At 38.7% G+C, this 16,084-nt stretch overlaps 1 protein-coding gene across 1 annotated transcript; it reads right to left on the reverse strand.

Moving 5' to 3' along the window:
* Positions 1-10,066: 10,066 nt before the first annotated feature.
* drg1 (developmentally regulated GTP binding protein 1) lies at positions 10,067-15,870 on the reverse strand. The gene is made up of 9 exons (XM_079657987.1): positions 15,664-15,870; positions 14,718-14,841; positions 14,411-14,586; positions 14,245-14,314; positions 13,775-13,944; positions 12,914-13,044; positions 11,512-11,679; positions 11,232-11,354; positions 10,067-10,407 (listed from the first exon to the last, which is right to left on the reverse strand). Exons 1-9 carry the CDS (start codon positions 15,700-15,702, stop codon positions 10,308-10,310), a joined length of 1,101 nt encoding a protein of 366 aa, XP_079514113.1. The 5' UTR covers positions 15,703-15,870; the 3' UTR covers positions 10,067-10,307.
* Between the last annotated feature and the right edge of the window lie 214 nt (positions 15,871-16,084).

The following is a 16,084-nucleotide window of genomic DNA, read 5'->3' on the forward strand; positions in this document are numbered from 1 at the left end:
TCTAATGGGATAATCTGTAAACCCCACACTGCCTGTCTGGGCAAAAGGTCAGTGACGGACTGCAAAAGAGGCTCCGCCGTTTACTGAACGCTCTGACAGCTCAACACGTCAGCCTGGAAGTTACTCTAATGGCTACATCTGTTTTCCTAAATCAAATTAACTACTTATTACATACAGTATGTGCTGTTCATATCATAGAGTACTGACAGTATGCACTACATATGATCATAGTGTACTACTTTAGCTGTATCCATCGACGTCACACTCCACTTAAAACCTGCTTGAAATCAGATTGGCATGGTGGATCGGATGTTGTAAATGTTGTGAGAATCTAGCATTTTTGAATAAGATGTGATATTTTAAGCATACTTTAAATATAGATTTATTTCATGATTTTGTTAAAAATAAGTAAAGGACCACACAGAAATACTTCGGTGTTGATAGGTTTTTGTTTTGAGAGGCTTATTGAATATTGTTTATATTTACTTACTTGAAGGAAACATGTGCCGATTCTGTTTGCCAAGATAATCTTCGAAAGTTCTTACATTGATTTTTGACATGTAACAGTTTGTGTAAATACTAAATGATTGATGGCTGAATTCCTTCTGCAGTTCAGGGTCCTTTATTAACTGGGACACTTAACAAAGCCATCCTTAATGTTAGTACACTGATGCTTTTCCTTCTATGACAAGAAAATTGTCTGATGATAAAACAATTCTATTGTTGTTTTCTTCCAGAAATGCATTTTATTAATTGCATTTTAAAATAATAAAATATAAGAACTGCATTTATGATGGTAGGGGAGAAGGGGGTAAGTTGAGCCAGTGGGTAAGTTGAACCACCCCCTGTAACCAGGCAACGCCTTATAGTTTTAATCAAGTGACCAGAAATTGCAAGCTCCACCCATTTCTCATTGCCTGTGAAAGAGAGATACTCATTGTGATCTGGTAAGTAAACATTTTTACAAAAAAACGTGTTTTGCTTGTCAAAGTAAATGTTCTAGATGTCAGCTATATCGGCGGTCATGTCAACAAAAAAGTATCCAGGTTTAAACACACATATTGTATATTGATGTGTTGGCAACGTATTAAACCATGTGAATCATTATTAAGCTAAAGATGACTGAATTTAAATGCTAGGCTATTTTTTCTAAAATGGTGGCTATTGGGTAAAGTGAACCATGGGCCTTGGGGTAAGTTGAGCCAGTTTTTCAATGGAGAAATTAATGAAAGTAGGCCAAGTTGATAATAAGAGCTCATTGTAGGCTACATTTAAAGGTCCCATGTCATGGCCATTTCCACTGATCATAATTCCATTGTTGAGGTCTACTAAAATAGATTTATATTGTGCAATTTTCCAAACTCACATTGGTTTCTCATACAGCATCTCTGTAAACTACGTGTATTCACTGAGGTGCACTGTGAGCACAGTGTGGTCTGATTGATCGGGACGTTGTGAATCGCGCTGAGCTCCGTGGAGGTGTGGTTTCCTTGTTAAGCGATACACAAAGTCACAGCCGAAGTAAAAACAATAAGTTTGGCTTGATATTGAGTAAGAAAAAGCTTCATAAACGCTGTGAGAATGGGTCTGCAGAGAGAATTTCGCCACGGTCCCAACTGTCTGTTATCAGCCTGCAGCCAGGGAGGAGAAATCAGCAGAGCTGGCTGCACTGTGTGTGTGTGACGAAGTCCGTGGATTGGTCAATTTGGACCAATCAGCGGGGGCTTAATGTAACGGCTCCGCGGACGTAACGTAACGGCTCCACGGATTGGTCCATTTGGTTCCGGGTAACACATGACCGTATCGCGTCATAGCTCTGGGCGCGGCTACTGGCCATTCCTACGTCACAATACCCAGGAAGTAAACAATGGACAATGACGTATCTTCAACGAGGCGTTTTGGGGAGGTATTTTCTGTGTTAGAGTTTTACTCGCAACAGTGTGTACTTTGAGGGTTTTGACTCTGCACACCGTTTACATGCATACAAACTTTCATAACAAGGGGACGGGTAATAACCGGAAAAGCATGACATGGGACCTTTAAAGTTGAATTTACCCTGTGTTTGATTGGTAAGATGTATGAAATTGTATCACTATTTGTATGATTACTTTTCCTTTTAACATGTTAAAAAAAAGTCAATCAATTCAATCGAAATGTATATTAAAAATATTTGAAAAACTAAGCTTGTATTTGGTTTGTTATTTATTGTTTAAAGTTACCTTTAAGATTTGTTGTAGGTATGCCCAGGTTTGAACAGGTATGCCCAGGTTTGAACAGTGGTTCAATTTACCCCATGACCTGGATCAACTTACCCCTACACTGGGGCAAGTTGAGCCACAAGACTTCTTTTTTTTAGTTAAATCTTTTAAAAAAATTTTTATTGAGTCAGGCACAATGAGTTTACATTTATACAGTCAATATTTTTATTTATTTTTCCCCTTCCCCCCTCTCCCGGTCCTAGCTAATAAATTAAATAACTAACTAAATCAAATAGATACATGTATAGGTTAAAGTAATGTAGAAGATAATATTAAAATAAAATGTATAGATAAGGGAATAAAGAATAGTAACAGTAATACTTGTACCCATATACTCACATACAGTATGTATACCCACATATACACATACGTGTGTGTACATACCCACACACATGTACACATACATACACACACGTACCTACATACATACATGTATACAAAGACAGAACAAATAAATAAATAAAAATTCATTTAACAAAAACAAACAGATAAAAAGAGACATAATAAAAAATAAAAAAAACATACACATACATTCGTAGTTCCCCCCCTTTCTTCTTAATTTAGTGTCTTAAGTTCAGCTATGTAGGCTATCATAGAACCCCAGACAGATTTAAAAAGTTTTCCATTCTAGGAGTATTCTTCTACGTGCTAAGATAGATGCAAAGGCTATACTGTCTTTAGTTTTCCTCTTCAACATTCGGTGGCCAGGTAGTACTCCAAAAATGGCAGTTTCTGCACATGGTGTCAATACCACGTCTAAGGCCTCAGTAAGGTGTTCGAAAATGCTTGTCCAGTATCCTTGTAGGCGAGGACAAGACCAAAACATATGAGTCATGTTTGCTGGTGACATGTGGCATCTGTTACAGGTGTCCGTAACATTTGGGTATATTTTGGAGAGTTTAGAGTTGGTGTTATACATACGGTGGACAACTTTTAATTGTATAAGATTAAGCCTGGCACAGGACGTACTATTGTTCAATCTCGCTAATGCGCAATCCCAGACCTCATCATCTATAGCTTGGACTAGTTCCTCTTCCCAATCTTGTTTGATTTTACCAAGCGATGTTTCTGTGAGACGGGAGACGGAATTCTAAATTCTTGAAATCAAACCTTTTTCGATTGTTAGAGTGTCCAGAATTGAGTCAATTATTGAATCCGGAGGGATATTGGGGAAGGAAGGGTTGTTTAGTTTAACCCAGTTTCGGACCTGGAAGTAGCGAAATAGATGAGTGCCTGTGAGGCAAAATTTGTCAGAGAGTTGGCTAAAGCTACCGAAAACATTGTTAATGTAAAGGTCCCTTATTCTGACCTAATCTCTGCCACATAGAGAAGGCCCCATCAGTGTAAGGGGGGAGAAAGAGATGGTTGTTGCAAATGGGACTATGTCTAGAGGATCCACAGAGTCCATGAGCCTTTCTGAATTGGGACCAAATTCTTAGGGTGGAAACAAAAATCGGTTTATTCAAATATTGAGTTGGCCGGCTGGGTAATGTAGATGTAAGCAAAGCCAAGAGTGAGGTATTCGGACAGGATTTGGCTTCAAGCTCACACCAACTCAATGTTGGTTCCTTAGTCAAAATAATTACTTTGTGGATATTGGCTGCCCAATAGTAGTGTCTTATATTTGGAAGCGCTAATCCTCCTGTAGATCTATGCCTTTGTAAAAGCTCTTTCCTAATTCTAGGAGTCTTCCCTTGCCATAAAAAAGAGGAGATTAGTGTGTCTATTTTACGAAAAAGTGATTTTGTTAGGAAGACTGGCAGACATTGAAAGAGGTACAGAAAGCGAGGGAGAACGTTCATTTTGATACAGTTTACCCTCCCGGCAATAGTTAAATGTAAATTATTCCACCTTTCCAAATCATATTTGAGCTTGTCAATTAGTGGTGGGATGTTATCTTTGTAAAGGTCTGAGAGTTTTCCACTTATATTCACGCCTAAATACTTAAAATTACTCCTAGACATCTTGAAGGTGATGAGTCTATCGGGGATCTGAAGGGCCAGGTCATTTACGGGGAAACACTCACTCTTGGAAAAGTTTAGCTTGCACCAGATCTATTATCTGAGGAATGGTAGATATAGGGTTAGAAATGAACAATAGTAAATCGTCAGCGTATAACGAGAGTATGTGTTCAGAGCCATATTTGGTAATTCCTTGTGTAAAGCTGGCCGATTTAAGCGCAATTGATAGGGGTTCGATTTCCATGGCGAATAGTAACGGGCTTAGAGGGCAACCCTGGCGAGTACCTCTACCTAGTGTAAAATATTGAGAACTTATCCCGTTAGTATTCACTGAAGCCTTGGGTGAAGAGTATAACAATGCTATCCACGACACAATTTTGGATCCGAGGCTGAACCTCTTAAGGACCTCAAATAGAAAGCCCCACTCCACCCTGTCGAACGCTTTCTCTGCATCCAATGAGACCACCACCTCTGGTGTCTCCTTGGATGCAGGGAGACAGTGTTACTCGCTACAGGGTAACACTTCATTTTTTAAGAAGTAATATTTTCACTGCCCTTGATCAAATATTAATTATTATCATTGCCATTGATAGGAGACATCCTGAATTATAGGTGTGTGTTTTCATTTGTACTATGTGTCATTTCTCCTTGCTTAGAGGACAGCATAACTAAAAAATGGCTCAACTTACCCCACTCTCCCCTATATACAATTTAGGAATGACATGAACTCATCCGCGGGGAGAGTGCAATCCCATACACATAAAGCAAATCCAAAAATAGACTATATTTATTTTAACTGGCACACACTGCTGAACTTCCAAAAAAGAACAGTCACGTTTTTCAGGGATAATGTTTGATATGAGAAATGCATGAATAAATATGTCTCCAGGATAGAGCTCTTTGCCCCTTTACAACATGACAAGAGAAATCTGTCTACTTCATCGCTTTAATGGACACTCTAGCAGAGAATCAAGTTTAAAAGTCTTGAAGCAATATTCATCAGTGTATGTAGTCATGACGCCTGCAGTGCACAAAGACCGGAATCATTAAGAAATAAGAGTCATAAAGAAAGGATGAGTCTGGTTTTATAATTTTACATTTATTGTTTGAATGTACTAGTTGTGACTTGACTTAGGGGAGAACATAGACACTATAGCACTATATAGGAGCAAAGATAACATGATTTCTATCAACATTTCAAGAACATAAACTCCGTCTACGAAACATACGAGCGTCTATATCACATGGTTTGATTTACAGATCGGTGATGTGTCCGCAGTCTTAACAGAGTGCCGTTGTTTTAATATATGACCTCAACTGTCTGAAATGATTAGCCATTATTGAAAGCCACAGAGCACTTACAGTAATTGATCCGTTACCACAAATCTGCCATGTTATACACCAACCGGCTTTTAGAAAATGACAGTTTTATTTATATGAATGCTATAAATTCTTTGAGGCCCACTTTGTATATATTTTTTATATCCAATGTTGACCTTTATTCAACATTAAAAAAAATCCCAATTAAACACACAGGATGTTAAAATGTTCTTTATTGGTTGTACATATGGAATACATCATGAGAGAAAACAACAGGGTTAAGAATAAAACAAACTTCTCAGATAACGATAGTCCTTTTTAAACATACTTTATAGTCTTGATTCTCTCCAAATATCTACGTTTTATTGCTTGATTTTAGAGTTCAGTTTATTCGTACACAAATTCAAAAAATGGACCGTTACATTTCTGACTTCAAAATTAAAATCTGAGTTTTTTAAATTGCCGAGAGTGCTCACAAGCCTCCAAGGTGCTTGGCAGAACCATGGACAGAAGATACACTGCATGGTTAGATCAAGCACAATGGGGTCCTGGGCAGAGACAGAAAACCCAACATAGATCAGAGGTGATCCCGCTCAAAGGCATCCGAGGAACACGAACGCTTTGTTGTTTGGCTTACCATAAAGTGGAGAAAAACAGTGAAACGTAATATAACTTTTTAGTCAACCAATTCATCAAGTATTAAAACTCTTAAAACACATCATCGTCAAAGTAGTTTCTTGCATTTGAAGGACAATCCCATGGCTGGATTTGTACCTTCAGTCCAACAGTTTGAAAAAGTCCAAAGGTGTGAGGGCGGAGATCCATGCTAATGGCTATATTGTTAAAAAAGACAAATCTCACCAATGATTAGAAAAAGGATAGTTAAACAGTTGCAGTTAAAATAATCTGCAGTGTGAAAAAGATTAGTCACAGGTCAAACTCACTGCGGAAAAAAGGGCTACACCCTTCCTGCGCACGAACTGCGACAAACCACACCCTCCCGCCCGTCGCGCCCAACTCAAAGAAACACGATTGTAAAAAAATCTACAAAGTATCACAATTTAATGATAGAAACGTTCAAATATTTAACGTTTTCTGGAAAAGATTTACAGCAGGCCTGAGGAATGGTGGCTAAATCAAATTAGTTTTCCATCAGTCTGTTGGGTACTATTCAACTGATCAATGGAAACCGAGTTTGGGTAATTTGTCGGTGACTTGTTGGGAAACGCAACATCTTATAGAGTCCAGCCTTTGAAATGTTACATTTAATTGACTAAAACCTAAGACTTGGTGGCCAGAGATACCAATGGACTCAAGAATGATAGTTATAGCTATACTACTGTTGTCCATTTGAAGACGTTTGCTGACTTCTTAGAGTAAAGACACAAGCCCTTCTGCCAATTTAGTCCTAACTATGTTAACGGTCCCTGAGTGCAATGTCAAGATTCATGATACCATCAAGCTAAGAGACATCTGTTTCTCCAAAAGCTTTAACAATCTTGTTACCTTCTCTTGTGTCTCTTTCAGCTCCTCAGGGACCTTTTACTAAAATGAGAAGCCATGGTGCGATAATCAACTTAGAGCTCTGGCAACTGAACCACTTTGTGTGATGAAATTACACCACAAAGCATATTGATGCACCAAAGTGAAACCCTGCGTTTGTTAGTTGACCAAATGGCACGAAAATGGGAGTTCTTTGGGTGAAAATGGTGGGCGACGGCGGTGAAACAGACCTCTGTTTTTCAGAACAATGAGGATGTTTCAAAGGGATGCAGTGTGACTGATGGGATGGCGTGATGTTTTTAATGCATTGATGATTGTGAGACATAATTATGGATTCTTACCTTGTTTTTGGAGTGTTTTTCTTTCCTCAAAAATTGAAACGAATCATCACTATCACTGTTTTAAAGAAGTTGCACTTCAAACTCATGCATCTCAGAATCTGACTCTTAATTTGACTATAGAATGTTCAACTGTTCTTGATCTTTAACATTAAAAGATTCAGATTTAAAGCAAAGTATAACAAATCTTTAGTTTGACTAAGGGTCAAAACCCAACAAATTACCAATGCAACACTATAAATAATAAACTAGTCAAAACTTACTTTTTATCTTACTGAAAACCTCCAGCTGCTCTATCTAAGAAACCCACCTTTCCATCTTCTGGTCCCAAAGTCGGTGTGAGGTTCAGCGCGCTGAGGGCTGAGGGCTGAGGGCTGAGGGCTGAGGAAGGAGACTCTGAGATGCGAGCTGCGTCTTGGGGTCTTCAAGCTTGCTCAACTGCAGACAGACTGTCCTGGCTGCGTCCTCAGCACCCTTCAAGTCCTCATCTCCTGCCCCTCCTTCAAGCAAGGAGGGGTTGACCATGTTCTCTTGGGATAGGTGCATTGGCAAGGAGGACTTGTTCAGGCTGGGATTGGACGTGGCTGGGGTGTTTGGGGGGGCCGCCGGTTCCGCATTTCATAAATATTAATTCAAAGTCCTCCCTCTCCAAATGGGTAGATTCTTTAATTTTGTTAGAGGGGAAGTGCTTTATTCACTTAATGGCTTTTATTAGTGCCTGGTCTTCAACTCTTTCATTAGCTAAAGTGCTGCCATAATTTACAGGGTAAAAGGGGGTTGGGGGAGAGATGGTGTGCCTGAGGAGGGTTGGTCCTTCTGCTACGGGACAGGAATGCAATACCCTCAACCACTGCAGCTTTTCCTACCAAAGTGGCTATACTCTCTTTAAGAAACATTGATAACATCGAATACACTCGATAGCATCATCGTTGACCATTATAGTGTTGTAGGTGCCATTTGATATCTTTGCTTTTAAATTAGTGTTTTTAAAGGCAATCTTATAATATGTTTCTTAATGCTCTTAATGTATCTCATTTTTGTAAAGCACTTTGAATTGCCTTGTCTTGAAAGGTGCTATATAAATAAACTTGCCTTGTCTTGCATTGTAGCAAATGTTGTGAGTATATTGTCAGGATTTCTTTCATATCTATGAACATGAATCCTGTTGCATGTCTAAGACCTTGTTGAACACCCAGAATAACAGTGTTTTTCATCAGACACAGAGTAAGCAGTAATTTATGGACGTTATTAATAGCCCTTCTTTTGATTAAATGTATTCTTATTTATCAGCGAGGACATTTTCTTTGTGTGTTCTCGTAAAGCAGTTTCTTCTGAAATTCAAAGGTGAATTATTACAATGGAAACATTGAAATAACATTGAGAAAATTGTAATGAGCTACTGCAAATGTAATGATTACATATTGTTTTTGTAAATGTAGACATAATATAATATTTATATTTTTGGGATTTCCCCCTATCTTTTATTTTTTATATATTTGCATGCCTAGGTTTTCATGTTGGACACATTTATATGTGTTGTATAAGATAAATGCAAGGGTTGTTTAGTTTAAACAGAAGCAGCTGAATAAATGCCAGTATCACATCTGTATAGATTTTGGAAACATACGCTGAATTGTATCCATCTTCTTGCTTCAAGTGTTTCTTCTTTAAATTTCCTTCTGCCTTTATCATACCACTATAGTCTATATACTTAGGTACTCACTGGCACCATCCACTGAATCACTGGCAGGTATGAAGTGCTCAGACACAAAATGGCCGCTACACTTCATGCAACATATCGACATCAGATAATGCAAGCTTCCAGAAGGGCTCCCAGCTCTGATGAAATGCTCTTTATTTTTACTCTGTGGAGGCTTGTTAGTTGTGAACAGCTGGGGTATGATATCCCCAGACTGCGACTGAGTGAACGAACTGATTAACCTGAGTGGCCGTCCCCTCCAGAGAGAGGGGGGGGGGGGGTCCAGCAGCCTGAATAACTGCCTCCATCATCAATGTCACCTAAATCACTTAGCAGGACAGGGCTTTTAAATGACTTCTGTTCTCCCAGCCTCACTGAAATGGCCGCGGTTACGCTGTTACTGAATGCGTTTCTGAAGGAGACCATGATACTGTGATGAGCACAGGATTCAATGATGCAACATTTCTGTGACGCTTCTGCAGCAGACTGCATGCAGCACATTAGATCTTATTGATTTCAAAAGAGAGAAAAACTGTGCCCGGCTACACTTGATGAATACATTGGACCATCCCGATGAAGGCAAGATTGCCGAAAACATTTTGTGAATAAAGCTTCAACACTGACAGTTACATACAATGTAGTATGTCAGAAAAATATTAAGAAAGTTAAAATGCAATATGTGGAAATTACCAGGTTGTTCTCCTGCTTACGATCACATTTTAGAGTATGCAAGCCAGCAGCCATTGTGCAGCAAATATATAAGAAAAAGGGTCAAATGTTTGAGCGGAAGTGATATGACAAGGTAGTATGTCCTCATGTAATGAATTCTTCATGTAACAGTATGGTGTAAAGGCAATGCTGTACATACTATAAAATAAATATATGCATTTGGAACTTAGCCATGATGTAAGGCAGGAGGTGTACAACATTTTATTGAATATAAAGCTGAACAAAAAGGTAAATGTTGGGCAAGAATGAAACAGCAACACTTCTTAATGTTTTTATTGAAGAGATTTGTATTTTATTTCAATGCAAGCCTTAACCAATATTCAATATGAACTATTCATGGTGTCAAGTACTGTGAGATCTTCTATATGGGAAACTTACATTTAGGTCTTTTGAATTACGGCAAAAATAACCGCACAACGCTGATGCTCCGATAGATATTTTTAGTGATTTACTTAAAAACTGAACTCTTAGTGATACACAGGCCATGCAGGGACTCCTTTTACTTTTTCACCAGTTGAATAACGTCTTCATCGATCATCACGTGCTCTCGGCCCACCTTTTGAGGGTTGTGTTTCACCGATGCTCCCCACACAAGGGCACTAAAAGAAAGACACAATTATATTAAGATTTGACATGAATTATTCCTTTAAGACATGTAAAACAGGATCAGTGTCATGTGATAATCCAAATCAATTTTATTTTGGTTAAATAGGTAGTATACATTTTTTCTGTGCTACAGAATGGTCCTGCAGTATAAAATAAGGTACAGGGTGCAATGCAATCCTTCAGTTACAAAGGCTTTCTAATCGTGGGTGTCACTGTTTGACCCATTTATTCCCTGGAGGACAGGTAATGCTCGGCAGCACTAACAAACCGACTGATTGATGGTTTGAGCTCTTCCATTTGGAGAAGGTGGTGCAACCCATCATCTCAGATCCTAATCCAGGCTCTTGAATCAATGCTTATCTGGAAAACCTCACCGTAAACAGGTCAATGGCAGTGATTAAAGCTACTTTGTTGTTTTAAACCTTTGTTGCCCACTTCTCCTTCTGGTTTAATTACATCAACACATTTTAGCAAGAAGGAATATGAAATAAAGCAGATACAAAATATTATAGGAGCCTTCTGCCTCAACATTGTCATCTTTCCATAAAAAGGTAAAGAAAAGAAACAAACACATACTTTTTAATGATGTTACCGCTCTAATTCATGTGTAAATGAATACAAATAAACAATTCCAGGTACGAAGATAGCTTTTTGTAGATACACCTATTTATATTCTGTCCATATAACTTTAAAATGACACCAGATGTTTGATAACTGAATAGCTATTCCTCCCTTTAATATCTCCAACATGTGCTTGGGCAACAGTTCTGTAGGGAGCGGTGTGCAAGAAAAATGAAAGCCAATAGATAGCACTTACTACTTGAGTTCCTTCATGAGGCTTTTGTGAATCTTCAAGCAGAAGTCCTCGACAGTAGTGTGTTCATCAGGGAGCACGACAGGAGACGTGTAATCAGGAAGCTGACCTTTGGGCTTCGTGTAGCTGCAAAGGAACACGTGATCTCAGTCAAATCTTCCAGCCTGAATCAACAACATGTTATATCTAACATACAGTAGGCTCATCATGCACCATTTATATCCCCAACTCTCTTCCACCTCCATGCACACCCCCTAGTGGGGACTGTTGAAACATCACTTACATGCGAACAAGCTTTAGGTAGTCCCACATCTTCTCCAGCAAGTCATCGAAGTTCCAGCGGCTGTGAGCAGAGATGGGCACGCAGTGAGGCACCTTGTAGATGATGTCCAGCTCCTCGATGGAGATCTGATCGATTTTGTTGAGCACATAAATGCATGGGACGTAGACCCTGTTGAGACAAGAGACCGTAAGTGGCTGCCGTCCATTAAATCTCTGCTTGGTGAGCAAACATACATCAAGTGGTTTCACCGTGGTGGTGTCGGCTTAAACTGCTGTATTTAATAAAATACATCTAACAAAAAATTACAACAATTGCAAACAGCTGTTAATCGTTTACTGCATTATCTGGTCGTGTTGGTGAACATGATATACAAAATTCAGTAAAATCTTTTTTGCATTTATTGATTTTCTTCAGGTGCATGTTGAACCTTCTTGTGTTATATTCCTATTTTCCATGCTTCCCAAAATGATGTTAATGCATTTATATGGGAGAATCTTTATATGTAGAATTCATGTGCATGTCCTTCAGAGGAAAATTTTTTCCCATCTTGTACAGCATGTTCTTTGCATTGACTTTGTGTTTCTGCTACATTTGTAACACTAAGTTAATTAAGACGTGTAATGTGAATGTACCAATATGTGTAAATAAAATTGTATTCAATATTAAATGTGAATCTGTTAATCCGGTGGTATTAATGCTGTGTATCCTTAAAGGTAGTAGTGTACTGCTGGGACCATGTTAGTTAGAATGGAGCATTTTATGACTGTCCATTGTGTGAGACACAGAGAGCAGTTATGCTAATAGAGCATGTAGACAATGCTTTGTTTCTCTAAAAAATGCACATGTGAATTATTGTCTTTCTTCCGGTTGTAATATTTTAGAGAATGAAAAAATAGCCGCTACATATTCTAAGAGTTTTATTTATCCCACTGCAATATTAATGCATTATGCTCTCCCTTTTGTTCAGGTCTTTACCCTGGCAAGGCGCAGAGAGCATTTACGCAGGAGAGACCCTGTGGATGCTCCGTTTCATTACAATTACAGGAAGGTTAGGTTGTCGTCTGGTGCCTTTCAATAAAATGTAGAAAGACAGTCTTGGGACATGAGGTCTTTTTCCAGTATACAGGAGTTAGAACCGCTGCACAAGCCACACCCTACATTATCCATCTGCTTAATTTTAACATATTTGCAGATTTTTTCATCGAGTAATGGAAGTCCTACAGCTTTTTGCAATATACATATAATGAAAAATGTGTCTGTGGACTAAAAAATGTGATTGGAACCCAAAAATAGCATTTTCATATGCATCTGCAGTGTGAATTAAATGACATTTATGATTCCCAGAAGCCACACCCACGGGGAATGACTAAGAAAGGCCCACTCTAGCTCTTCAGCAGCTTACCGATTTCCCTCCACCACATCAATGAGGTCATCAGCTGTGGAGTCGCTGCGCAGAGTGATGTCGGCGTTGAAGATCTTGTACTCTGCCAGGATACTCTTAACAGTATCTTGATCCAGCTCCGTTTGGACACACTGATGAGAGAGGGGATGACAGGCATGATGTCAACACAATACAGCTATTTAATATGAAATTAATAAAGAAATAATTTATAATGGAAATCTATCAGTCAAATAACATGAGGCTGATGGTTACCAAATGCTAAGGAAATGCTGATATTTTGCAGGACAGAAGAATAAATGTGCCTGAGCAATTTAGTTAAGTGTACTCTCATACATGTCCACCAGAGAGCGACATTTTAAAGGGGTTCATTGCTTGTTACCAAGGTGATACACATCTTATGTAAAAACGTGTTGTCTGCATTTGATTCTGCAAATCAGTGCCAACCTTCAAATAACTCATCTATACAAACACACGCAGTATTAAAAAGGCTTTCACATGTTTGTTTAAACTAATGGGATGCCTGAAAAATGACCACTATCAAAACAGACCGACAATCATCTACAGATATCCCCGACAACTAAAATCCTGCATGCCAGAATAAGCTCTATATTGAGGGACATCCTTTCATTGACCATTGAGGTATAGAGTGGTGGTCCTTTTCATGATAATTTCACTTTTTCAGCTCAATTGGTTGAAGGACAATTAAAGGAGCAGCATTTAAAACACTGTCACACAGACACTTTACTAAAGTCAACTAAAAACCCTTATGACCATTACACTCTTCATTTTAGAGACTTTGTGGAAACTGTGAGAAGCTTTCACTTCTGTATTTAAATTTCTGTTACTCCGTGTGAGACATACTGTAGAGGTGAAGTTGATGCCTCCTTTGTCCTTCCTCTTGTAGCCAATGTTGGGTGGTTGCTTGTTAAGTCGGATGCCAAAGCCCTCCAGCTCTTTTTCTATTAGCTTCTTATGACCAAGAGGCTTCAACACATCGAGCACTATCAGGATTAGGTTGCAAGTTCGAGCCACTAAAACACAGGAAGGAGGGAGAAGATATTAGTTAGACAGAGAGGATAAAAGACTCACCGCTTCTGTTGTTGAAATGAAAAAAATATGGACATTTATTAAAGAAAAAAACAGAACCAAAAATAATAAATTCCCTGTTAAAATGTGTTGGGAAAATACTTAAATGTACGCACTACACATCAAATTACCATGTTTTATAATGAAAACCAATGTTGTTGTTTGAACCGGGCAAAGATGCACTTCTTATCATATTTCGTTAATGGAAACGTGTCTTAGCAGAACCCCATTGATCACATCTTTACCTGCAATGACCTGTCGGCCTCTACCCTTGCCATCCTTGGCTCCCTCAATGATTCCTGGGAGATCCAAGAGCTAAAAAGGGAATAGGAAAGAAAGTTAAAACCCACTGAAAACATACCACACTGAAAACTTTAAAGTAGGTACTAAACAAACAGGACTTTCTTGTACCTGAATTTTGGCTCCTTTGTAGCGAATGACTCCAGGTACCGTGGTAAGAGTGGTAAACTCGTAGGCAGCGACCTCAGAGTACACACCTGCCAGGTTGCTTAGAAGGGTTGACTTCCCCACTGAGGGAAAACCAACGAAGCCAATACGTGCATCACCGGTCTTTGCAACATCAAAGCCTGAAAGAAAAAGTAAAAGAATACCCAATTCAAATCAACTACATATTCAATGTTATGTTTTAAATGGCAGAAAAAGTTTATAGGCAATTATGTAACAGTAACTGTAGTAAACTGTAAGCATGTAGTCTTACCTTCTCCTGCTGCACCACCTCCACCTCCTTTTGGGGTGATGAGCTCCCTCCTCAGTTTGGCAATCTTTGCTTTGAGCAGACCCAAGTGGTGAGCTGTGGCCTTGTTCCTCTGCGTCCTGGCCATCTACAGTTAACAGTACCAGCATCAGATGTTATACTTGTTGTTTAAATGGCAGTGAGTCTTGTAGTAAGTGGACTGAGCAGTGTGTTCTGACAGTTTTTACTAGCAACAGTCAAAAGAAACTAAATAATACACAACTAGAGAAAAACAATAACTTGTGAAGAACTATAAATTACATATTTAGGGGGGACAATCGCATACCTTAGAAGTCCATTAGCAGGATACTTTATAATAACCATAACCATGAAGAGGACTTACTTACTAAAATATTCAAAAACTGTTTACATGTTCCTATAGTCAACCGATGATTGTTTTTAAGATACAAATAAAGGGTTAACTCTAAATTAACCAGCTGGTAAAAATGACAATGGTGACTGAGAACAATTGAATTGGAGGTTTTTCTTTACTTATCCTCTCTATATCACAATTTTCTCAGTTAAACCATTTTGTATTATCTCTGTGGTGGAACCCCATTAGCCTATAGCCTAAATATATATATATATATGTAAAGTTAGCCGGTTGGTCACCAGTCGTTCAAACACAATATGGAGCAGTAACTGTATCCACGTTACTGACCTAATGTAGCAACACCCTATAACTTATTACAACTGGTTATGAATATATTTCAAGTGAACAAGTATAACTACTTTTTCGTACACACTCTTAACTTTCAAGTAATGGTGTGCTAGAAATATAAGTTACTTAAATATACGTGGCCCAGCTGTGTTAGCTGTGTGGTTACAGCGCTAACAGCTAGTTAGCTACCTAGCCGTTAGCGTGCAGCTAAAACGTGACTGATTCACCGGTTGTCTATTAATATCTTACCTCGGCTTCGATCTCCGCTATTTTGATAAGTATACTCATGATGGCGGATGTTCCTGTGTTCCACCAACGTTACCGAAAGAAATTGGAAAGATTGTACGTGGAGTTTGGCAAAGTTAGATGTTCTTTAGCATGCACACACGGGGCCGCACCACGAAAGAGCCACTGTGCGCCTCTTCGAGGGAAATCTCGCGATGACTGAGGCCTGTCAATCTGCCCGCAGCGTTGACTCACAGGACAGAGTAACTAGGAGCGAAAAATGGAAATGAATTGAATTTTATTTTTTAAAGAAAGAAATCCAGTTAAAAAGGATGATACCTACCTGTCCAGTGTAGTATTACAATTCTGCATTGATTAAGTCATTAGGTTCCTTGACATGGAAACTATTGATAAGATTATAAACTTTTCTATCAATTAGAAAAAC

Source organism: Notothenia rossii, assembly GCF_949606895.1.
Source record: "Notothenia rossii genome assembly, chromosome: 11".
Lineage (NCBI taxonomy): Eukaryota > Metazoa > Chordata > Actinopteri > Perciformes > Nototheniidae > Notothenia > Notothenia rossii.

Bases quoted from the DNA above. Each gene is read 5' to 3' on its own strand.
- drg1 (XM_079657987.1), bottom strand. From the start codon at position 15,702: ATGAGTATACTTATCAAAATAGCGGAGATCGAAGCCGAG. The intron at 14,587-14,717 runs GTAAGACTACAT...TTTTTCTTTCAG, and splicing joins AGGTGGTGCAGCAGGAGAAG to GCTTTGATGTTGCAAAGACC. The intron at 10,408-11,231 runs GTAAGTGCTATC...TCTTTCTTTTAG, and splicing joins CTCATGAAGGAACTCAAGTA to TGCCCTTGTGTGGGGAGCAT.